Source organism: Microcebus murinus, chromosome 5, assembly GCF_040939455.1.
Source record: "Microcebus murinus isolate Inina chromosome 5, M.murinus_Inina_mat1.0, whole genome shotgun sequence".
In the NCBI taxonomy this organism is placed as follows: domain Eukaryota; kingdom Metazoa; phylum Chordata; class Mammalia; order Primates; family Cheirogaleidae; genus Microcebus; species Microcebus murinus.
Window position 1 is genome coordinate 7120164 of NC_134108.1, and position 24406 is coordinate 7144569.

Genomic DNA, 24406 nt, shown 5'->3' on the forward strand with positions numbered 1-24406 from the left:
ATAGGACAGGGACAGCAGTGTTGTCCCCCAAGGAAATTTGTGTCGGGACCCCAAATGGGTTGCCTTGAGCCATCTGGGATGCAGCTCCTTGAACCCTAAAATAAAGCGGTTGGATCACAGGTCTGGGACTCTGTGACTGTGTCTGAGCTACCCGCAGTTCTGGAAGCCTAGTAAGTGGCTTGATGTGTGAGCCAGGTTCCGAGGAGGAGGCGTGGGGCCGAGAGCCGTGGGCAGTCCCGGCTCTCCGCGTAGTAAACGCTGAGCCTCACAGAGACTGTCTACAGAGGAAAGCGAGCCCAGGACACTGGGCTACTGATTCCAGCTCATGCAGAGGGTCAGGGCCGTGGACGCGGCGGAGTGCAGCACGCCCTCAGCCGGCCTCTCTCTCTGCCACGCTGCAAGGACGCGCACCGTGTCGCGAGTGAGGAAGGACGGGAGCCAGGGCTTGTCTGCACCTCGGTGCAGTTTTGCTGAAAATACCTGACTTATTGCAAATACAACCCTGGGAACAATGCAGTGACTCAGAAGAAAGGTCAGAACTCGGGCCCCCAGACGTCCTGACCAGGCAGCATTTCTTTAACCCATCAGCTTGATTCTGTTCTCACCCCAGCCTTCGACTGGACTATGGATATTTCTGGATTCCGCACAAAGCCAGCGGCGAATTCATCGTGTGGCTGCGAGGAGACTCACAATGCAGACACACAGCTCTCTCTTAGCGCGGGCAGCGCGGGGCCGCCCTTGCCGGGGGAGCGTAAGCCGGGAAGGGTGTTGAGCCCGGATGGCGTCAGCAGCGTTCCCGAGTGATCTCCTGGAGCCCCGCTCCGGCCGCGCGGGCGGGGACAGGCACCTGCCGTGGCCGCCTGGAGGATTTGTGCCGTCAGACAGACACCCGGCAGCCCCGAGGGAGGGGCGAGGTGTGAATGTCGTCACTGGCATACTGACATAAATTGAGGCGAGCTTGAATATCACTGGCCGTTTGCTGGCTCCAGCGGCCTTTACCAGCCGCGAGCCTCTGGACGGAAAGACAACAGCTCTGCAGAGTGTCAGAATCTGGGACGGGCCTGCCAAGTGACCCCGAGCAACCTGGAGGCCAGGGCCCCTCTTGCCAAGCAGAAAGGGTGGCGTTCACAGTGGTACTGTCTCCCAGGAAGAACATTCTGGAGCCGTTTTTCATTCACCCTTTGCTCCCTCCTACACTTGTTTGTCAACATGATGAATAAGAGGCAGATGGCAGGCCCACAGTGTTTCAAAAATACAAGCTGGCTTTTTACCCCCAGACCTCCGAGTGTACTGGCCAGAAGAAAAGACCTCAAATAAAACCAATTTTTCATGAAGTAAACTTTAACTTTGCATGTATTGCACCCAAGTATCAAATGAACAAAAGCTGTGCACAGATTTATTTAGTGTTTGGCAAGCATGTGGTCACCCAATCACCGGAACCATGGAGAATGATACGGTATACCAAAGTCCTCCAGGGCTGGCTCAAGGGATTTGTTTATTCACAAAGAGAAGGAAAGAGAAACAGACACTTTCTCAAAAAGCATGTGTGAGCTTGGAAGGGACATTTTGGTTACTTAGAATCGACTCAATGACTGTCATTGAAATTTCACAAAAATCTTGTCTCTTAAGTAAATTGGAGACAACTAAAGCAGTACAAGCTTGCCAAGCTGCAGTTTTTCAACAGAAGCTGTGTTATTTTGAGGGTCCAAGCCCAGGGTTCTGGTGCAGATAGGATTGGAACACTGACCAGTGTTAGGCAGCTGGTTTTGTTGCCCCTTGTTGTGGTGAAAAGAGCCCTATGACGGCAGCAGACCAGGGGTGCGGACGCAGGTCTGCTTCTCACTGTGTCTAAGGCCCATCGTGTCCCCTCTCTGGGTCTCCATTTCTTATCTCTAAAATAAGAGGTTTGGACCAGTAGTTCTCACCCGGGGACATGTGGCACATCATGACTTGGGGAGGGGGAGCTGCCAGCATCTAGGGGATAGAGATCACGGTTAAACATCTACAATGCACAGAACATCCCTAAACAACAGTTATCTGGCCCAAAATTGTGCTGAGGTTAAAAAACTCTGGTTTCAACTAGACTATATTTTCAACAAGGTGACATTCAGTGTAAACATCCTATAGGCCTACAGAGAGTTCAATATATTTCTTCCATTCCATATCCTTTATCCTCAATATAAAGAATAATTTTTATACTTTATCAAAAATATGTGCATAACAAGCACTGTTTTAAGGTGTTTTTCTAAAAAAAAAAGCCAACAGAATAAAGCTTCCTAAGACCCTGGGAATACACTCCTCATATTTGCAATGGCAGCTGGCAATGATTCACAGTCTTGCAGGGTATAACCTATATCCTAGCAGCAAAATTAATCTTTGGGAAAGCTACCTTAATAATTGTGTGCATGATGTTTGCCGGATAAATGATTCATCAGATAGTATCTTGGTGCTGAAAGAAAACACACAGCCCACGAAAGCCCCAGACTGTGGGAAGCAGGCACAAACAACCTGCGGAAGCTCCTAGCTTAGCCCAGCCTCCCTTCCCCGTGCTCAGAACACTCCCGCTAGCCTATGGTTGGGCAGAATCAGCGAACCCAAAGCCCATCTGATAATGAAGTGTTGGGCATCTCACGTGATGTACTAAATATTGTACTGACAGTGAAAAATGGAATGGTTATATGGCTACTTGAAGTCGTTTCTACTGACGGCGTATCACTTTTGCACCATTATAAAGTTGAAAAATCGTAAGTCGGATCATTTTAAGTCTAGGACCATCTGTAGTTCGCCTTCTAAAATGAATATGAAGCAAAGAGGTTAAAAATGTTCTTTAAATTCTTGATTACGCAATATTTTCTTCACATTGTGTTCTTTTCTTTCTTGTGCTGGGTAAATGAATATGGCTTGTTGGCCCTTAATTTACTTCCAATCCTATGAAAATGATGCCCTTAGATGCCTGATCTTTCTATTCCTGGATCGAATACAACTAAACTCTGAGACTTGATCTTGAGGAAATCCCAATTATAAACAAAACACTTTGCTCAGTTGCCCAACATCTCTCATGCTGATCATAAATCCACAGGTCTTTTACTAGTCTTCTACTTTAATTTGTCTTTTTTAGGAAAATGAGGAATTTATGGAGGAATTATTTCAGTGATAAGCTTGATAATTTTTTCTCTTAATCAATGAGAGTAGCAACCTAAGAAAATGAAGAGGACACAGGTAGCTGTTGATCCAGGAACTACGCACCTCACAGGGCAGCTTGGTCCACCTGTATTAAAGTGAGAGCCTTTTGAAAGAAAGAAGGAAACATTTATATATGTGCTGTGATGAGAGATCTATAGCAAAAGTGTTACAGAGCTCTTCATTTGTATGTGACATAAAAGACTTCAGATTTACCGCTAGAAAATCGCTAAGTCCTTAAATTATGACATTTAAAGGATCCATAGAGATGAGTTCATTGCCTTTAGTTTATGAATGAGAACATTACGACTCATTAACTGACTAGCTTAAAGTAACAGAGCAAGTTCTACCCACCTGGGACAAAGTACATCTTCCTTTCTAGGTCAGTCCCTGTTTTGTTATACAGCAAGGTGCCTACCCAGCCCCTTTGAACACCAAAGCTGGCTATAGACATTTATATCCCTTTTTTGGGGATATAAATCTGAAATCCAGGGTTCAGAGAGCTTCTAGTTGGTGGACACATGGAGGTGACTGGGGAGGGTGTGGGAGCCCTGTGCCCTCCCCCACTTAGTCCTCCTGCTCATTATGCCCTGTCACTCCCTCCCATTCTTTGGTGAGAGTAAGGTGGTGAAGGCCACCAAGTAGTGGTGAGGATGACCGAGTGGTCCTAGACTGCTACAGGTGGTTTATGTGTCAGAGACTTCCAGAGCTTGCTGTGACCACGGTCTTCCGGCAGCCCACAGGCCTGCTGCGCCCCCCCCCAAACCTGTCCTGATGATAAACTTGAACTTTGTTCTAAAGAAAGAACTTCTAATGCAGTGTGGAGTGAGGATCATTCCATACTCATGGGAAGCAACATAATGAGGGAAATCCAAGATCACGTTAGGCTGTTTCACCATGTACCTGTCAGAATCCAGTCCCACAGGCCAGGGAATGCCAAATATCAGAACAGAAGATGCACCGAGCACCCCTATTGCTCAGGAAATGACAAGGGCTTTAGGGGCTCCGTGCCAGAGAGCACGGAGACCAAATATGCAATTCGTATTATATCACAATAGCGCAGTCCACCCCTGGTCTCTGGCCAGAGATCCCTTGCAGCAAAATGGTATACAACCAAAAAGACACTGTGTCACGTCACTAGAATTCCACTCAGTCATTAACAATTAGTCCAGTCCATCACTATATCTTATGAAAGGGTCTCCCAAGGTGAGGCCACTCAGGTTTGTGGCTTCCATCGGATCTAGTCAGGTTCCCAAAGCAGGAGTGGTCTTGGCAAAGACGTGGCTTCACCCTTCCTGGCATCTGCAATAATTGAGCTAAGGGGCAAGGTCATCTCCCGCTCTGGGCCTCTTTCACGGTGTTAGTGTAACATTGGACTTCCCTCATTACATAAGCCCTGTGTTCACTTCTTTACCCTCAGCTACTATTTCTTCCTTTCTTTGTTATACCCAAACTTTTCCTTCTTTGGAAGGGACATTAGGATCGGCCACTGTGCTGGCTGGGATTGCAGGGAGCAGTACTCGTGCCTGCCCCTGAGTCCACTCCCATTCAGACAGGTCAGGTTTCTGGGTGCAGAACAGTGGGCTATATTCATCACACCCAAACAACTCAGCCGCTTTTGGTGTTAACCCCAGGGTTGCGGGGGGGGGGGGGGGTGGTGGTGGTGGTGGTGAATGCACAGTCCGCCCTCACCATGCCCTTAGGAATTCCAACACAGTGGCTCAAAAGCAGTTATGGCTTCTTGCTTAGGAATCGTCTCTGCTTCCAGCACTTGCAGTTGCAGCCCTGGCCCGCTCACCCCTGCACAGGGAGGGGAAAGAATTAAGGTACTGTGGGGGAGAAAGGAAAGAAATACACCTAGTCATTATACCAGTGTCCTCCTCCCTTGGCAAGAACTACACTCGTACCGGCATCCTCCCACCCCTCCCCCAGATCCACCAGAAAAACGGAGGAAAATCAGGTGGGGACACACCCTCAGGCCCACTCACACCGAGTGTGAGTGCATGCTCCGAAGGCGTGTGCGCCAGCCCTTCATGCTTTCATCTTCCCCTGTTTCAGACAACCGATGTTTTAATTGCCCGCTGCAGTTCTCTGTCAAACTATTTGTCTGAAAAGGCATCTCTCAGACCACTGTGGACATTACAGCCCATTCCTCGGTCTGAAGAAAAGTGGCTCTGGCATCCACATCAGCGAATACCTTCTGTCCGTGGTCTTGTAGCACTCGGAACATTTGCATCTTCCACCAGGTAAGCAGCACCCGGGCCAGAGAGCGCGTCCATTCCTGTCAAGACCCTGGGCTCCCTGGCTATCCCCAAGGTGCCAGCACCAGCCCCGCCTGCCAGCCGAGTTCAGCCTCCCCGGGAAGCTGCCCACAGCCACCGCAGTCTGGCCCTGCTGCGGGTGGTCAGACAGTTGGAATTGGCACTTTGTGCCTCCAAGGGTGCCAGAAGAACGTGTCTCAGCCGGTCTCTCTACAATGCAGCAGGACCCCACGCCCACGTTGCATGGCCCAGGTGCCACCCCAAGGGAGCACATGGGGACATCTGCCTGTTCATTTTAATCACCATCTGACCCCGAAAGGAGGTTCTTCAACATGTCTTACTTGAATGCACCCCTCAAATTCCCATCGTGATTTCCACAGGGTTTCCATTGCCCTTCTGCCTGACCCCATGGCCTGGCCACCGGCCACTGCCCATGAGGCAGGACAAACCCAGCCACAGGGCTCCTGCCACTGTGCCATTCTCCCACCACCGCTAGGAAACGGCACGTGGTCCAGGCCACTTAGCCGAGCCTCCCCTTCTCCGATCAGAGTGGTAGCCTTCCATGTCGTCCGTTCCCCTTGGGACTGCCACTGCAAACCCCACAGCTCTTCATCATCCCGTTGACAGCTGTTCACAGGGCCCTGTCCAAGTGACGATGGGGTCCGGCAGCTCTCCACGGGCTCCAGAGTCAGTCCTGGGGGAAAGAGGCTCCCTGCTCGTGAGCGTCTCCTCCTCGCGTTCCTGGGCAGTGTGATCCTGTACGAGCCATTTCCATGTCCCTGTGGGGCTCCTCCGGACACTGCCATCCCCATTAGAGCTTGTCTGACACCCCCGAGACAACGTGGGTATTTCAGGTTTTGGTCATTTTCCGTCCTTCAGCCAAAGGCGCAGCTTGTGTTTGCATCTGATACCATGTTAGTAACTGCCCCCCAATGGAACCCTTCAGTGCAGAGTCCCCGAGGTCGTCGCGGGGAGGTGCTCACAGGCTTAGCCATACGCCCAGCCCACGTTCCACGTTTGTCACGCAGAGGCTCTGTCCCCAGCAGGCCAGCTCCACTCTGCGCTCCGGGGGCCCGTTCAGCATCCCGATCAGCACTGCTCGGCGGGCGGCCTCCGCCCGTGCCCTCTGTGAGCCGACACCGGCGGGGGAACGCGCCCCGGTTGAGAGGAAGCCCGGCCCCGTCGTGCAGCCCGGTAGAAGAGACGCAGCCGCGGCCACGAAGCCTGTGCAAGCACACCGGCTCTCCTGAAACTTCCACCTTAATCCCGTCAACCTCACATTCCTACCTGTGAACTCCGTCGGGACTTTATCAACAGGCTTGCAGTATGAGACAGGGAAAGCGGTCCCCAGCCAGCCCGTCCATTCCCACCCGCGTTCAGGTAGATGAAACACGACGTCTTTACATGAAGCCGATTTAAATGTTCCAACCTTCATGGCCTGTTGCTAACTTGCCCAAAGCTGCCTCCTTATATAAGTAAGTGTGGCCTGGAGGTTTCTCAGCACACGGTGGGCTGTGACTGACCGGATGTGCGCACACGCCGCAACCCACTCTTGGCACACGCGGCGAGTCTCAGCCCAGCCCCGCAGCCGCGCTCCAGCCCCGCGCAGCGGCGCAAGCCACGTCAAGCCACGTCAAGCCACGTCAAGCGCGGGGCCAGGCCCGCAGCCCCTGTGCCGCGCTGCTGTTTTCCGTCCCTCTCTTTCCTTTTTCTGTCCATAAATCCTCTCCAATCCACCATGCAGCAGTGCCAGGGGCGCTCTGAACCCATTCTGGGCCTAGGGACTGCCAGTTCACACATTGTCCTTTGCTCGATTAAATTCTGTTAAATGTAATTTCCTGAAGTTTTTCTTTTAACACTATCAACTCTCACATTTTTCTGTTCTGTCAATCTGTTACTGTGGCCTGAGTCGCGGCTTCACCAGGGGTTTTGGTACCGCAGTGTGGGGGGCTCCCTGCAATGGGGTCCCGGGAACTCCTCGTCTCCACGCCCTCCACCATTTTGCTGACTTAGTACGTAAGGTTTTGGGTCCCCTGGGAGGGGCCAAGCCAAGGGACCTTGGCGGCTTGCTCAATCTTCATCTGATTAACCTGCCTAACCGTTGCCCTGAGGGATTGCTGGTCAGGTTTCTCGCTGTCAGCTCTGTCTTCTGGCTTTTTAAATGTCCCCAAACTGGGATAAATAGGGCAGACTGGTTTGGAATCCTTTAATGTTGGGGAGGCAGCAGGGGGTTGCTTTGGCCTGCACAGCCTTCCATAGTGTGGTATTGAGACCTTTGTTTTGATCCATCAAAAGAAAAAGTTTAGACAAATTACATTTAACAGAGTTTAATTGAGCAAGCAAAAAAAAAAAAAAAAGCAAAACAATGTATGAATTGCGCAGCCCTCAGAATTGCAGCAGATTCAGAGAGATTCTGTGGCTGGGGAAAGTGTACAGACAGAAAAAGGAAAGTGAGGTGCAGAAAACAGAAATGAGATACGGAAGCAGCCGACTGGTTACAGCTTGGGGTCTGCCTCATCTGCACACGGTCCGAACAGCCGGTCGCCTGTGAGTGGCTGGAGCACGGCCACCGAGGCTGGCTGAGCGAGCCGCAGCGGCTGGTGCAGAAGCGTCCCCGAACGCGGGTGCTCAGCGGCCCGCCTGCCAAGCTAGGCTAGATTTGTCCGTAAGGACTCAGGCAGGCGCGAGTGTGGGGGCTTTCTCAGGCCAGAATTTAGTTTGATTTAACAATCCCCATCAGTGTCTGTCTGGTGCATCCCATTTGTTAACAACCATCTAGAGATGTCAACCCTGCTGGGACAAGTCCTGTGATTCTCCACTTCTTTTTTCCTCTTTGGTTTACTCCTTTCAATATTTGCTTTATTCACCTTCTTTCTTTTTTTTTTTTTTAATTTTTTTTCTTTCAGCATATTACGGGGATACAAATGTTTAGGTTACGTGTATTGCCTTTGCCCAGCCCGAATCAGAGCTTCAGCCGTGCCCATCCCCCAGACGGTGCACGCTGCACCCATTAGGTGTGAATACACCCCTCCCCTCCTCCCCACCTGCCCGACACCCGATGAATGTTACTACTGTATGTGCACGTAAGTGTTTATCAGTTAATACCAATTTGATGGTGAGTACATGTGGTGCTTGTTCACCTTATTTCTTAATAATCACTTAAAAATTTCCACCTTTTTGAAGAGTCCTTCAACTCTTCTCTTGGCCTTTCCCCATTCTCTTGCTAAGTAACACGGCTTTGCTGTGAATCGAAAGGCCTGTTTCTGACACCTGTTTTGTTCTTATAAATCAGTTTGGAATGAATCAATGTTAGCATTATACATTCCCTTTGACTGTAGCCCACACACACCTGTGTTGAAAGCCCTTTATCATAAATAGACAGGAGGGTCACATGCACTGTTTTCCTCAATGCTCTGAATAAACAGTCTTAAGAAATAATAGTTTGGTCAAGGAGGAAATTGGTTGCTAATTCCTTATAATCGCTGAGAATTATGCCAATAAAAATTTTACAGAAAAGGTCCTACTCTTCATTCCCTAACAGTTCTCCATGCAACATTTACAGGGTGCTCTTCCTGTCTCCCTGGATTCTCTCTTTGAAGAACGCAGTCTGGTCAGGATGTTGACTCCCGTCTGGGTTTCTGCAGGTTAAATGCCCAAGAAATTCTAATCATGTCTGGATCTTAATGGAGAGTCGCTTTGGCAGATGGAACCGTGTGAAGACCCCCAGTGGCCAGACCAAAGCTACGTGGGCCTGCGCTTGCATCCTGGCTGCTCCTTTACCCTGATGTCGGGAAAAGAAACGATTTCTTCTCCTCGCCCATTGCTGGGTTCGTGGCTGAGGCCCCTGTCCACAAGAGACAGATTAACAAGAGAAAAGCTACACATTTATCTAAGTTTTACATGCCTCGGGAGCCTTCGGAAGTGAAGACCCAAAGAAACAGCGACATCTGCGTTTCTAAGCTTCGGTTTCATGAAGCGCGGACAGCTGCAGGGAGGTGGGGCGGGAACAGACTGGGGGGCTTAGTCAAGTGTGCTTGTTTAGATTCTTCTCTGCGTCCCTGTGTCTTCAGGTCTAGGACAGGCACCTCTCAGACGAGGGTATTGTGACCCGATTCAGGAGAGAGGGGCAAGGGAAGGCGAGAGGGAGTTTCCTGCTTCTGCGGTTTTCTCAAACGCCATGGTGCGGGATTTTGGAGTGGCGTGTCCCGAACCCCCTCACCCCCTCGGAAGCCAAAGGCCTAACTAAATACTTTGTACTTAATTTTACATAGAGTAGTAATAGTCCTTAAAGACAAGTATTGTCTAGGAGGAAGGAAACTTAGTACTTAACTGTCTGGGTCTTTTGAAAAAAATGATTCTCCAGAACCTGGTGCACGATGAGGAAGATCTTTGCAGCGGTCAGCAAGGTCCAGCAGCAGCGTGAGCTGACACCGAACAGGGAGAATTCACATGTAGCTACCTGGGACAGGCGTTGAGGAACTGAAGCATCAGATGTGCTACTCTGATGTCCTAGGAGGTGCCTTCCTTCCAGGAGGTTCCATGGGCCACGCTTCTGGATCAAGGCAGATCACCTGCAGCTCTGCTTGGCCCCGGAGCCCTACGCCCAACCCACCTGGCGGTGACGCAGATGGGCGGCAGGGAGCTGAAGAAGAAAACAAAGGCATGTGTGGGATGGGAGCCGGGCAGAGAGGAAGAAAAAAGCGGAGGAAGTCCCAGTGGATGACCACTAACTACTGAAGCTACCCTAGTCAGCAGTAGTCCTATGTGACCCCATCTACAAGAAGAGATAGGAGCTTGCCCAGGTGACACGGATACTTCAGGACCAGGCGGGGCTACAGTCGGGCTCTGCTGACTCCCTTTCTGGTCCTGCCGCACATCCCTGTTGGCTGAGTACAGAACACACAGCACCCATCACCGGGAGACATGGGTGTCAGTCATTCTTGTCTCGGGTAGACTTCAGCTTGGCCAGGAAGTTGCACCGACCCCAACAGATCAGATGTCAACTGCTGAAAGCATCCTGCTTAGCAAATGACCCCAAAGTCTCCTCTTCAATTGCTGATGGGTCACCCTTGTTCTGCCCTGGTGTCCTCTGAAACCCTGGCACCTGGCTTGCCATAGGAGGGTGTCGGCTCTAACTTCCCACCTCAGCTGCCCCTGTCCTCTTGCGTGGGACGCTGAGAAAGTGTGAGCACGGCTGCCTCCCTCAGTGCTGAGAGAGGACTTCGACCTGGGACAGTGTCTATTACACTGTAAAGGAACCTGACAGAAGATTGAGAAATACTTCCCACATTAATTACAATGAATTATCAGATTATATGGACTAAATGACCATTTGGCATCGGATCAGATTTCCCTCTGGACACACTCCCATAAAGAAGGGGACATTCCACAAGAGACCCGCACTCAAATCCTAAGTGTTGAGTTAGCTCTGCCCCTACGCTCCTTGCTCCTTCCCTCTGCCATTTGGCCTTGGAGTTGTTCACTCGCTGGCTGCCCGAGTGGCTTTGCTATAGTCTCGAGCCTGTCGCCTAAGGGGACTGGTTTTAGGGCGGGTATGCTGCGGAACAGCAGCACGTGGAACCGTGTTGAAGGACTGTGCAAACCTATTGCTGCAAGCGATCTGAGTCCTAACACCTCCTTATCAGATCATCCACTCTAAGTAATTCCTACCCAATTTCAACATCACTTCCCCTCCGCCAGCGAAGCGGCCCTCGCTGGCGCTCCCTCCCTCCCTCACGGTGTAAAGTCTGGTGTGTTGAAGTGAGCCGTGAACCGTGAACCGTGAAGGGTGTGGATGAGTCAGACTGAAGTGCAAGTGTCTGCACCTTCCCTAGTAAGAGGCAGTCGGACCGTCTGCGGGCCCCCGGGGTGCAGCGAGGTTTGACGACCTCTGTCACTTTTTAACTGGCGGCTCCACGGCCCTGTGGTCACCGTGGAGGTGGAGCACGGGGGTGGGGAAGGCAGGGACCTCACGGTGGACAGACCGGCCTCGGCTCCCGCCTGTTCACTCACGAGGCCGGCTGCGACCAGGAAGGCCCGCGCTGCTCTGAGCCCGCTCACTCAGCTCATGCCGGCGGCGCCGCAGCGGCCTCTGCTGCCCCACGCAGCCGCAGTGGAGGTCAGTCGGCAGGTGGCCCCGCTGGTGCCCGGCTTTTTGCTTTTTTAAGAAAACAAAAAGCTTGCAGCTGCAGTGAGGGGGAAGACTCCTAGGGGTCACTGCTTTTAGGCCATGCTATTATACCCACTGAGTATTTTGTAGAAAAAAAGAAGAGAGAAAACTGGATTAAATTCTGGTGGTGTGCTATGCAGGGGTGCCAGCAGGCACCTTCTCCACGTGGCAGTTGTGATGCATTAAGGATCCTCTTGTCCACCAGGAAAGACAGATGGCCTGTCGCCCCTGTATTTGGGCACATCAACACCTTCCTAAAGAGACACCCCTGACCCACAGTGAGGCAGAAAGGGGCTGCTGAATCCTTTCCTCTCCATCATAAGGGTCACGACTGCCAACCCTGTAACAAAAGACAGGTTAACAAGAGAAAAGCACGACAAATTTACTTGATCATGGTTGTATGTGATACATGGGCCTTCAGCACGAAGACCCAGCGAAGTAGGGAGAACGGTTCATGTTTATGCTCAGGTTCGATGAAGAATGGACAGCGTATAGAGCTGCGAGTGGGCAGCAAGGGCATGAACTGACGCTGACGGGCAGGGGCAGAGCCCACAAGGCCTGTCTGTGCAGATCCTTCCCGGCCTCCCTGTGCAGCAGCCCTTCCTCCCGGGTATGAGGAGGACCCTCTCGAATGAGGAGGGTGTTCGTTCCTTTACGGCCAGCTGCCACACACAAAGGCAGGGGAAGGTTAGAGTGATGCGTTTAGGCTTTATGGCTGGCTTTGGGGAAAAGGGGTTCTGTTTTTTTGTGACCTGCCTTAGAGAAAAGGGATTCTAGCTCCACGGCTAGCTGTCGGGGAGAGTGGGGGGCTAGAGACAGGAGGGCGGGAGAAGGTCAGACTTTGCTTCTGATGCCCTCACTTTGGGGTATCATTTTCTGAGCCCCAACAGAGCACAGACAGAAAAATCCAGAACAAAATGACAGCGGCATGAACACACCCCACTTGCATTTATACTTGACCTGCCCATGAGGTGAGCACTTTATACTTCCCTCACAAATGGGTCCAGGAGAAGGAAACTTCAGGGTTAAAAGGCAAGAGTGCCAGATTGGAGCAAAAACACTTTTAAAAAGCGGAATTATAAAATCTGGAAAAAATCAAAACAAGCAGTCACAGCACGCGTCCCGAGCACACTCGCTGTTTGGAGAAGGAGCCCAGGGGTAGGGCTCGCAGACCAGTCTGAGTGTGGACAAGGGCGCTGACCCGAGACCTGGACTCACACCCCCCGGGCAGCCAGACACGTGTGCTTTCCGCACGCGCCCTGGGGAGATAGGGGTATATTAGGTTCCTGGACACTTGGGGTGCCAGAGGAGGATTAACGGGCTGTGATATGGGAAAGCACTCAGATTCCTCCCCTGCGACACAGAGAAAGGGCTGTTAGTGGTGCGGTGTGGGCAGCCACAGCTCATGAGGCACTAGTGACATCGCGCCTGCCCGGGGAGCCGCTCGGGGCACTCTGGGAGCACAGCAGGGCGCTCCGCTGGAGAGCTGCACACTTTGAAGCCTGAGCAAGGTCTCCTTCCCAGGTCAACTCTCACCCCTTGACTTTCGGCCAGGATCTGTGCTGAGCTGGCCGCAGCCGCTCCGGGCAGCACTTGGGACGTCTCGGGACAGCAGCAGGACTGCCGGCCTCCGGAGCCATGCCCACCGTGGACGACATTCTGGAGTACATAGGGGGGTTCCACTTTTTCCAGAAACAGACATTTTTCCTCCTGGCCCCGTTCTCGGCCGCCTTCGCACCCATCTACGTGGGCATCGTCTTCCTGGGCTTCACCCCCGACCACCACTGCCGCAGCCCCGGGGTGGCCGAGCTGAGCCGGCGCTGCGGCTGGAGCCGGGCGGAGGAGCTGAACTACACGGCGCCGGGCCCGGGCGCCGCGGGCGAGGCCTTCCCGCGCCAGTGCCGGCGCTACGAGGTGGACTGGAACCGCAGCGCCCTGGGCTGCGTGGACCCCCTGGCCGGCCTGGCCGCCAACGGGAGCCGCCCGCCGCTGGGCGCCTGCGAGCACGGCTGGGTGTACGACACGCCCGGCTCCTCCATCGTCACCGAGGTGAGTGAGCTCAGCCCCCGTGCGGAGCAAACAACTGAGCTTTTCTTAGGGGAAAAACCGGGAAAGACCCGGCTCTCACAGCTGGGCCTGGACATGCTCTTTGGACTCCATCTCGCTTATAAAGCCCTAGTTTCCGAACCAAAGCAGGCAGCTTCTGGTTTGTGTGGACAGCGAGTGGACTAGTTCAAACTAAAAAATTAGTTTCCTCAAATTCCGACAGCGATGGTTCTAGCTCACACATGTCTCAGCAGTAAGAAATGGGCATAGCACATCAGCGCCCTGGGAAATGATGCCAGGAAAAGGGGTGTCATGGAGCCCCCTCTTTTTCTGGAAGCCCCACCTCTCCCTGTGCTCGTCCACCATACAGACGGACCCCCGAGGGTGGCGGGGCTCCCCGAGCTGTGCCTCGCTGCGTGGCCGGGTATAGACGCTTCTCCCTCAGCGGCTGCCTTTTTCTCTAACTTGCTCAAAGAGGCTTGCCTTAAGAGGCTCTTGGCATGGCTCATCCCATCCCTTCCTGCAGAGATGAGGAAGTGGGGGGCCCAGAGCAGAGGAAGTTCTGCCCCAGGCAGAACATGAGGAGGGAGTTGGCAGAGTTGGCCCAGGCAGCCACATCTCCTGTGGCCCCTGAGCCCTCCCCTTAGCCAGAGGAGAACAAAGGAGAGCGTTAGCAGGCGCCCCTAATGCTCTTGCTGTTAAAGTGACAGCGATGAGATGCCACACAGCTCAGCTCTGCACGGCCGCTTCTGTGTCATGTCAACACACCTGTCTGCCTCTGTGTATTCAAGTTAGAAGGGTAAAAAAATGAATTTGTCTATAAATTGGAATAATTACCCAATTTCAGCTGATTTAGCCAACACAACAGTCCAGCCTAATGACAAACCCCCAGAGGGAAGGGCAAATCTTTTGGTCACATAAAGAAAATTAACATAGTCGAAAAGCAGTTGGTTTATTGCCATTCAGCCACGCACTTCAATTCAAGGAATAGTGAACGTGTTTCCTGGGTTGAGCTGTGTCCAACAGGACCCTAATGGGATTTTGTTTTCTTCCTCTCCTCTCGGAACACGTCTCCCGCCTCGGCAGTTTAACCTGGTGTGTGCCAATTCCTGGATGCTGGACCTGTTTCAGTCATCGGTGAATATGGGATTTTTTATTGGCTCTGTGGGTATCGGCTACATCGCAGACAGGTAGGTGAAGCACCTGTGGCGGAATTTAAACAGCCTCGCAGGTTTGGAACACACTTGGACACACCTGCCCCTTCTTGAACACCATCCCCTCCCAACACAGGTACACCATGGTCTCCTGGCTTTAACGTCGATTGCTTTCACAGTCTTAGGTTTCTTCTGCTACTTTGATCATCATGAACCGTGTCTTCATTTGCAGATTCTCCGAGGCCTTAGAAAAACGTTTAGGCAGCAGTTTCTCCATGTGGGCTACCCAGCAGCTTAGGGTCAGACAGCAGAGGAGCAGATGACCTAACCCCCTTGGTAATTCCCAGTTCATTTTTTGACCTCATCACCATCCACTTGGTCATGGGCGTTCGGGGCCTCTGGGCTCTGTGTCACCCGCCATCTGCTGTGTCTCAGGTACTGGAGCCACCAGCACCAGGCCCGGTGCAGAATGTCCCTATGCCCGTGGGATTGCAGGATTCCTGAACTGGGTCCCTGGGGCCAGATGTGACTGTGTGTGGAACCTAGGGTGTGATCTATGGAAGGAGACCAGGATCTGTCTGCACCAAAGGAGGTCTCTGTCCTCCTCCACAACCTCAGTGTCTCTGGAGAGAGAGGACAAAAGGCCCTCGGGTGACTCCGTGTGTTTAGAGGCTGGTCTTCCATGCTCACACTGACCAGGCTCTTCTTATCTGTCTTGTTTATCCAGCATTTTGGAAACCTGAGCTCCTTTCGTGAGACCGACTGTTTATTGAGTGTTTTCCATGCTCCAGGCACTGTGCTCAACATTTTGGACAGTATTACTCTCCTTAATCATCAATCACCTAGTGAGATAGTGGCTTGTAACTATATAAATTATACATAGCATACATGTATAAGCATGAATCTATAACTCTGAAATCAATGCTAGAGACACTCCGTGCCTGCTGCCCTCCCCGAGCACCCCAGCTCCGCCCACGGTACAGCCCAGACCTGTGGGTATAACAGTAAATGTTATTCTCTGGTTATGTTGTCAGGAGGGATTAAAACTTGCAAATGTGGTGAAGATTAATAATGATGACTTAATGTCTCCTCCCCCTTGGGGACACCTGCCTTTCACAGGGGAGGGGGCCTCCTGGCAGCAGGAGGGAGAGGGATGGAAGTGGCGTCACCCACGCTAGTTGCCCTCCGCTCAGCCTCCCTGCCAGGGCTCCTCCTGGGCTGTCTGGGGGAGCTCCCGAGGTGAAGAGGAAGGTCGTTCGTTTTTATTTTTACTGCTGCAGCATGGAGGAGGGTTGTCGGGAGATGTCCCATTAAGTCAAGAGAGACACTAACGAGAGGGTCCGGAGCCCGAGCTCGCTGGGGGCTGTCTGGCCGAGTTGTAAGGTGGGACCCTCACGCTCAGTCCGCGGGGAAGGATGTGAGCCCGTAGGGGACTGAGCTTTGCACAGCGGGGGAAGGAAATTGGGTAATTATTTTCATCCCACTCAACGGGGAGGAAACTGGTTATGATTTCCTCTGACAGTGCATTCCTGAGTGATAATCCGCAGTTACCCACCTTCTCAGACGACCTCATCATTCCTATTGTTGAAATCTCTTCTGCAGGGTTGCTGACTCATTGTTCTCCCCTCAAATGCCGTCTACTTGCCTCTTTTCCTTAAGCTGTCTGAAGTTTTGCCGGCCATTGCCTCCTCTTCTGTTCTGTCTGTGCCTGTAGGCAGGAGTGTGAAGGGTGGCCTAAAGGAACAGGACAACCACCATAACATTAAAAAAAATAATAATTTTCTTTGCATAATTCATGCCTACAATCTTCATATTTTATATAATGGGACAAGAATCTCACGGACACCCATATTTTATCTACAGACTAAACTAACATTAAATAAAACATTGTCTACCATGAAGAATTTTTAAAATATACCCTAATAGCAGATTAGGGTGTCTTCTAAAAGGAAACCAAGAGGATATTATGAGAAAGTTGTAAACAAGAATACTGGAGAGCTGGCCGTGGTAGTGCACGCCTGTAGTTCTAGCGACTCAGGAGGCTGAGGCAGGAGGATGGTTTGAGCCCAGGAGTTTGAGGCTGCAGTGAGCTACGACTGCGTCACCGCACTCCAGCCTCGGAGAGAGAGAGAGAGAGAGAGAGAGAGAGAGAGAGAGAGAGAGAGAATACTGAGTTTTACCCCAAGTCAACTTTTTGAGGGTCAGCTTTGGAAAAGGAAGGAAGGAAGGAAGAAAAGGAGGGAGGGTGGGAGGAAGAGCATGTGTTAGACAATTTGCGAATGAATCTTTTATAAGACGTCTAATTTATTCCATCAGCCATAACCTCCTGAAGAGTGATTTTTGAGTGTCACTTGGCACAAAAAAGTAATCCCTCACCGATTCCAGGTGTTTTGCTCTAATGGTTAATAATCATAAGTGCTCGTTTTAGTGCATGCTTGTGAATGTTTAACAGCTGGCTCTCTGGGAGAAAAGCTGATTTCCAAGGTGCAAACACACCCACCCTGGCCCATTTCAAGCTATCAAAGAGAAGTCACCGGACACAATGTTGGCTAGAAATTTGTGCCGTTACACAACATTTCCACTATGCAGACACAGCAGACGTAAGTAACCTCACACGCATGGAATGGCCAAATACAGTAAAATCATTAGGAAGCAATAAGTTTTGCATATTTATTATACTTGTTTTTGATATAACTTACTTAATTATAAATGTATCTAATTTAATTTTTAATAATGGTGGTGTTGGACAACTAGCTTGCCAATTTTCTGAAAGTCTAGTCATCAGCTCTCCAGAGCCAGCGCCCCACTGTCTGTATGTCAGGATAGAACCAGATCAAAGCAGAAACGGGGGCCCAGCGGGCTGCAGCCGAACTTACCCAACCAGCCAGGATCTTCCGAAACAAGTTCTCCACTGATTACTGTGGGCCGTTTGCTTCACTGTGCATCTTCATTTGTCATAGTTCATTTAGGATCACGACAGCATTTTTAAAGTACATTTTATAATCCATAATTTACAGATGAAGAAACTGAGGCCCAGTGAAATTAAAGTGCTGCTTCCTGGATGTTCAGGTGCATATAAACCACTGGGGGAGCTTGCTAAAAATCAGATTCCGATCCAGCGGGTCTGGGGTGGGCCCGAGGTTCTGAATGTCTAACTAGCTCCCAGGTGATGCTGTTCATCCCTCCAGTCCCCTGCTGACAGTCCTGGACCACGTCCTGAGTAGCAAGTAGCTAAAGGACATAGGAAGCTGGCAGTCCTGGGAGCCCGTCTCGCCTCTCCTATTCCAGCAATTTGTTTTTCATTTAACCACTTAAGTATCTGTGCTGGGTAGAGAGGAAGTCTGAAACCACTATCCCTAGACCTCCCAAACTTCTTCTAGCCATGCCTTATTTTTAAAAAAATATAACATTGTATCCCAATTTGGAAGATGTCCCCCAGGGAAGTTTAAGGCCACGATTAAACCAGGTTGCCAACTTTTTCCTCTATTCTGTGTATTGGAACAGCTCTCTGAGTCCCTAAACTAATGCAACCTAGTTCCCTCGAATCTCCCCAAGGTGTTCCAAACCAAGGCCCCATGGGATGGTAACGTGTGTGTGTGTGGCACCAAAGACAATTTCCATGCAGACACACAAAGACCGTGTTGAAAAGGGATGAGGGTGTGTAGTGAACACTGAATTATGTTTTTCCCAAAGCAAAAACTCTCTTGGGTGGGCAGTTGGCTGAGACTGCTAGAGCAAAGGCTGCAGCCCTAATGATGATGTAAGAGGCCCGGAGGGCATGCGGCACTGGGTGGCCTGGAAGAATACCTGCCTGGCGTGGGGGTGTGGGCCGGAAGCACTCTAACCCTGGTGAATGGGCCCATTGTGCTTAAACTTCATACACAGCAGCTTGGTGAAAAGTGGTAAAGGAACCGAAGGCCGATTCTCTCTGTGGCTGCCAGTCCGTGCCTCTTTATTTCCATGATTTAGAGTTAACTTCTGATTTTGTTTAGATTTCCTTATCTTCCAGGAATTTACCCCAGCCTTCAGGAGTGAAATTTAATTTGATTCCCTCTCTTTGTTTTCCTCCCTGCAGGTTTGGCCGTAAGCTCTGCTTCTTGGTTACAATCCTCATCAATGCCACATCTGGAGTTCTCATGGCCATTGCCCCAACCTATACATGGACGTTAATTTTTCGCTTGATCCAAGGACTGGTCAGCAAAGCGGGCTGGTTAATAAGCTACATCCTGAGTAAGAATGTGTGTGTGATTGCAGCTGTGGGGACAAAGGAGCTTTGCTGCCAAAATACAGGCCGGTGGGGGGCAGCTCTGCGGGAAAACAGACCCAACTCCAAGACAATGTTGACAGGTTTTGTTTTTCCATATCAAAAGAATTTCTAAAATCATTTCAATCATCTCATTCTGCCTTCCTCCTATGAAGAGAACAATGAAAGCAGAAACAACGACAAACATCATACCACCCAGATTCTTACTATATAGAACTCTTGTGGAATTTTTGTTTTTCTATTATATCGACAGAAAATCCAGCCCACCTATTCACAAAGAAGATTTCAATCATGAGAGAAAATAGTATACTTATAGAGGACTTTAATGTTTTGAATAAATCCATTCTTGTACACCTCAATTATCCTCAATTTTCATACAAGGAAACTGGGAATAGGAGTACTGTGGTCAGCCTAGATTACTCAGCCAGCCATTTGTAGGAGCAGGAATATAATTTACACCCTGTTCATTAGTAGCCAGAGTTATGGGTAAGCTGCATGGAGTGTAAGAGAATATTTGAATTTTAACAGCATAGCATCTTCAGCAATATTCAGAAAAATCACCACCACATTAGATCTTGGGAATTAACCTCATCCTTACTTTCCCTTCATCTACATTCAACCAGAATCTATACAAAGGGAAATGGATATTTTGAAATTAAAATAATAATAATAATAATAAAGCTCTCATTACACATGAGAAAACTAGAATATGTGTGCTTGCAATTTTACCTGGGAAAGTTATTTGGGGAATTCCATAAAAGGAAGAGGCACTAACTAGTCCTGCCAGTGTAGGCACTTAATGAATGTTTGGTCAAAGAAGGGATTAATGTGAGCAGTATTCAACCAGTAACTTGGTGTGTAGGAAACACAGTATGTAGAATTATACAGAATTTAATTGTGTAAATGTGAATTTCAACAAAAGTTAATCTTAGCCTCCTCCCATTAATTTCTTCTGCTATCCCTCCGAATGTCCATGACCTAAGCCTCACTGCTCCACTCTGCCTATGCTCCCACCCGAACTTCATCCCTGACCACAACCCCTCTGAAAGACAGACATTTCTGTTTATGGAGCACTTACCTCTGTTTACCTGTTTTACAATATTTTCAGATAATTCACAGTAATTTATAGAAATATTTTTAGGGTGCATTTCCATTTGGTTTATAAATAATTGAAGTCTTTAACATGTTTGCCAAACATTTAAAACAAAGAGCGTGGCTTGTGGAATATCTTGAATTTCTAGTATGTCTGTCATGTAAACACAACTATCCTCTAATTCCATGTACATGGACCTCGTGTCTGTCTTGATGTCATCACGGACGAGATAGAGCTGATTATCGTACCCTGTGCAGTGATATGCTGCCAAATCGGCTCTTAGAGAATAAAAAGCCCTGATTTGTAGAGTTTTCCAGTTTCCAAGATGTAAATACTCCCACCATGGTTGATCTCAAGATACCAATGGGTTGAACAATCAGCTTGCAAAATTCCTGAAAATTTAAAAACCAGTTCTTGCAAGCCAGTACTATCTGACTGCAACCCTCTGCTAAGTTTCCAAGGCATTTACACAAATAGGATTGCAAAGGAATATGTAACTCATGTAAGAGAATATACAGGTGTTCATTTACATAAAAATTATCTGCAATCTAAATTCAATGCTTGATTTGCTTCTTCAGGTCTTGAGTTATCACTGCCTTATTACTCTAGATCAAAATTTTGCATATACAAACTCAATTGCCTTTGTCCTTGAAATTATTCTATAAATCAAATGTTTTTGCTCGTGTGGGCATGCCTTTCATCCTATCTAAGATGAGATTATAAAATTTCATATCAATTAATACAACAGCAATTGTTATAACAAAACAAGAACTAAAGGGCATTTAAAAATATTCAGAGAGCTGTATAGAAAATTCTAGAATATGGACTGTATTTTTGAAGTTGCCATTCTAGTTTCCTGATAGTCAGCCAACTCACTGCTGTGCTGAACTGCACTGACCATGTGGATTCTCTCTGCAGTTACAGAATTCGTGGGGCCGAGCTATCGGAGAACAGTGGGGATTTTTTACCAAGCTGCCTTTACCGTCGGGCTCCTGGTGCTGGCGGGGGTGGCGTACGCTCTTCCTCACTGGAGGTGGTTACAGTTCGCAGTCACTCTGCCCAACTTCTGCTTCTTGCTCTACTACTGGTAAGTCCACTTGGAACAAACAGGAGATAAATCGAAATATTTTATGTTGCCAAAAAGGCTGCCTTAGTGCATAATGTCCTTCTGATTCCTAGGTTTCTTTCAATTTCCAGGCTTATTTCACAGGGAGCCCAATTCCGTGTTTCAGGGATAAGAATCACAAGTTTTAGCCTGTCTCTCCTCGACACCCCAAGCCTGGAAATCAAATGTCTTTCTCTCTGGGCTTAAAGTTTTTGCGACCTGGATCTTACATTTCTGCATCACTTATTTGGTGTTTAAATTAGCAGCTAGCAGCTGTGGTGCAATTTAGACTGTAGACCCTTTGAAGAGATTGATAATAGTTCTGTCCCTCCTCAGAGGAAACTTTAGGATGAAGAAGGCAAAACATGGCATTTGTGTCACCACTTCCCAATACCTGTGCCTGAGGCAGACATCCCCAATCAATCACAGCAGTCTCCATCTCGGATAAGGCCACCATGGCACTCCAGATAGACCATATCAATCCATCAAAGTTACCAAGGAAAGTAAGTTTCCCTGCCCAAGGGAAACACATGGGAAATGGCAGGAGCTGTTAGAAACCTCTAATCGACTCAACTTGAAATAAAGCAAGGGGGATGCTGGATTATCAGACCAAATATCTCTCCCATGCAATAAACCCATTTATTTACTTCCTACGGGATGTATCCACTGTTCTTCCCATGGTTGTCTTGCCTGAGACATAAATGTTGCAACCTTCCCCAGGAAGTGTGTTTCCTTGTCCAAAAGCCAATAAAACTCTGTGTCTTAGTCAGCTCAGGCTGCTATAACTGCGTACATAAAAACAAACACCTCACAGTTCTGGAGGTTGGAAAGTCCAAGTTCCAAGTGTGGCAGAGTCCATTCCTGAGAGGGCGTCCTGGCTTCAACACAGCTAGACTTGTTGCTGTGTCCTCACATGGTGGCAGGAGAGAGAGGATCCTCTGGCCTCTCTTCCTCTTCTTATAAGAACACTAATCACGTCCTGGGGTCCACCCTCCAGGCCTCATCTAATTACCTGCCAGAGACCCCACCTCCAAATTACACATTGGGGTTGGGACATCAGTGTATGAGTTTTGGGAGGACACAACATTCAGTCCATGACACTCTGACAGTGACCTGTATCTCCCCTCCCTCATCTTCCTCTACGCATTTCCACCTCCTCGGCCAGGCGAGGTGGCTCACACCTGTAATCCTAGCACTCTGGGAGGCCGAGGCAGGCGGATTGCTCGAGGTCAGGAGTTCAAAACCAGCCTGAGCAAGAGCGAGATCCCGTCTCTACTAAAAATAGAAAGAAATTAATTGGCCAACTAATATACATATAGAAAAAATCAGCTGGGCATGGTGGCGCATGCCTGTAGTCCCAGCTACTTGGGAGGCTGAGGCAGGAGGATTGCTTGAGCCCAGGAGTTTAAGGTTGCTGTGAGCTAGGCTGACATCATGGCACTCACTCTAGCCTGGGCAAGAAAGTGACACTCTGTCTCAAAAAACAAAAACAAAAACAAAACAAAACATTTCCACCTCCTCTATACCTCAGAATTCACCCATTTTCTTTTCCCATTAGGAAATCATTATTATTTCTTGCTTGGGTTGCTGTGATAGAGTCCCAACTGGTCTCCTTGACATTTGGTTTATTGTCTTTAATCCATGCTTCCTGCCACATGTTAGCCATCCAGTTCCACCATGTCACTGCCCTGCTTAAAATTCTTTCCACGGTTTTTCCCTGCAGAATAAAGATCTAGTGCTTTAGCATGACAGATAGGCCACCTATTATCCAAGTTCTGACACCTCTCAAGACTTCCTCTTGCCACTGTCGCTGAATAGAGTCAAACTGAATTTGCTTACAATTCTGCAAGCTCCCTCATGGGCTTTACATTTTTGAAAGATTGCTCCAGATGCAGAGTAGAAGACAGGTGTCACAGGGGAAAAATTGAGGCAGGGAGACCAGAGAAGAGACTATTGTAATTACCCTCACAAGAGAGGGCGGAGGCCTGAATTAAGATGGAACTGGTTGGTATGAAGAGGAAAAATTATAAGTAAAATTCTAATGAGGCAGCAATGACAGATCGTGGTGACAAACTGTATGTGTGAGCTCCCTGTGGTGGCCTGCACACTTCCACCTCTGCTGCTTGACCCTCTGTCAGTTCTTGGGCCTTTGCAAACCCGGGCCCACTCCGGCTGACCCGCCTCTCCTGTGTGGAGCGTGGAGTCAGGTATCCAGCGGTACCCCACTTGGCAGCTCGCTTCCTGGGGTTCCACTTGGAAATCTCTGAGGAGGGAGCCGGAAGGCTTCCTGGACAAGGCCGACCACAAGTCCCATTTGAGGGAGGAAAGAGCCACCTGTCCCCCTGCGTGATTGTTAGTTTCTTTGTGGATCCAACTGGACCTTACTGTGTAAGATCCTCAAAGACATCTGGCTAGGAAAATTGGAGTTGGGGGGACGTCAGTAAGACTTTCTCCTCCACTGACCTTGTACCCTAGGTGCATACCTGAGTCTCCAAGGTGGCTGATCTCCCAGAACAAAAATGCTGAAGCCATGAGGATCATTAAACACATCGCAAAGAAAAATGGAAAATCTCTGCCTGTCTCTCTTCAGGTGAGCCAGGGCCTTAAGTATCAAATCAGGGGACATGAAAAGGGAGGTTCTGGGAAGACACACGGACACCAGCGTTCTCGGGGGAGCACGGGACCAGCCCACCACCTTGCGTTTGGGCCTAACTTGTAGTGAAATGCAACAGAATATTTTATGTACTAAGATTTGGGGGTCCCTAGGAGAATACTCTAAACAGATGCAAAACATCAAACTAAAAGGGAACCAGAGATCTTTTAAAGGTCAAACAAGGAGTTTCTATCTTGTGCAACTCACACCTCTGCCGGCCACTCATGCCGCGCTTACCTGTGTGTCTGGCATCCTCGGGTCAGATTCTTAGATCAGTATGACAGTTCTTTTTTTCTTTCACTGAAAACTTTTCTATTGGCCCTTTGGATAGAAACAGGAATTTATTTGCTGGGAAGGATGATCCTATCACGATGCTGCTAGAACCAGTGCGGGCTCCTCTCGGCTGGTTCCGTGCTCGGCCCAGTTCAGCCCGTCCTGCACTTCTCGTCTGCAGCGCTGACACCCGGCTGCCCGGCACCGC

General features: G+C 49.5%; 1 protein-coding gene across 1 annotated transcript in view; it reads left to right on the forward strand.

Moving 5' to 3' along the window:
* The first annotated feature begins 12903 nt into the window (after positions 1–12903).
* Positions 12904–24406, forward strand: part of SLC22A2 (solute carrier family 22 member 2) — a 29226-nt gene continuing 17723 nt past the window's right edge. The window contains exons 1-5 of the mRNA XM_012759682.2: positions 12904–13659; positions 14743–14846; positions 18886–19040; positions 21086–21254; positions 23748–23862. Of these exons, the coding sequence (XP_012615136.1) occupies positions 13249–13659; positions 14743–14846; positions 18886–19040; positions 21086–21254; positions 23748–23862 (954 nt within the window). The 5' untranslated portion in view covers positions 12904–13248. The remainder of the gene's footprint in view (positions 13660–14742; positions 14847–18885; positions 19041–21085; positions 21255–23747; positions 23863–24406) is intronic.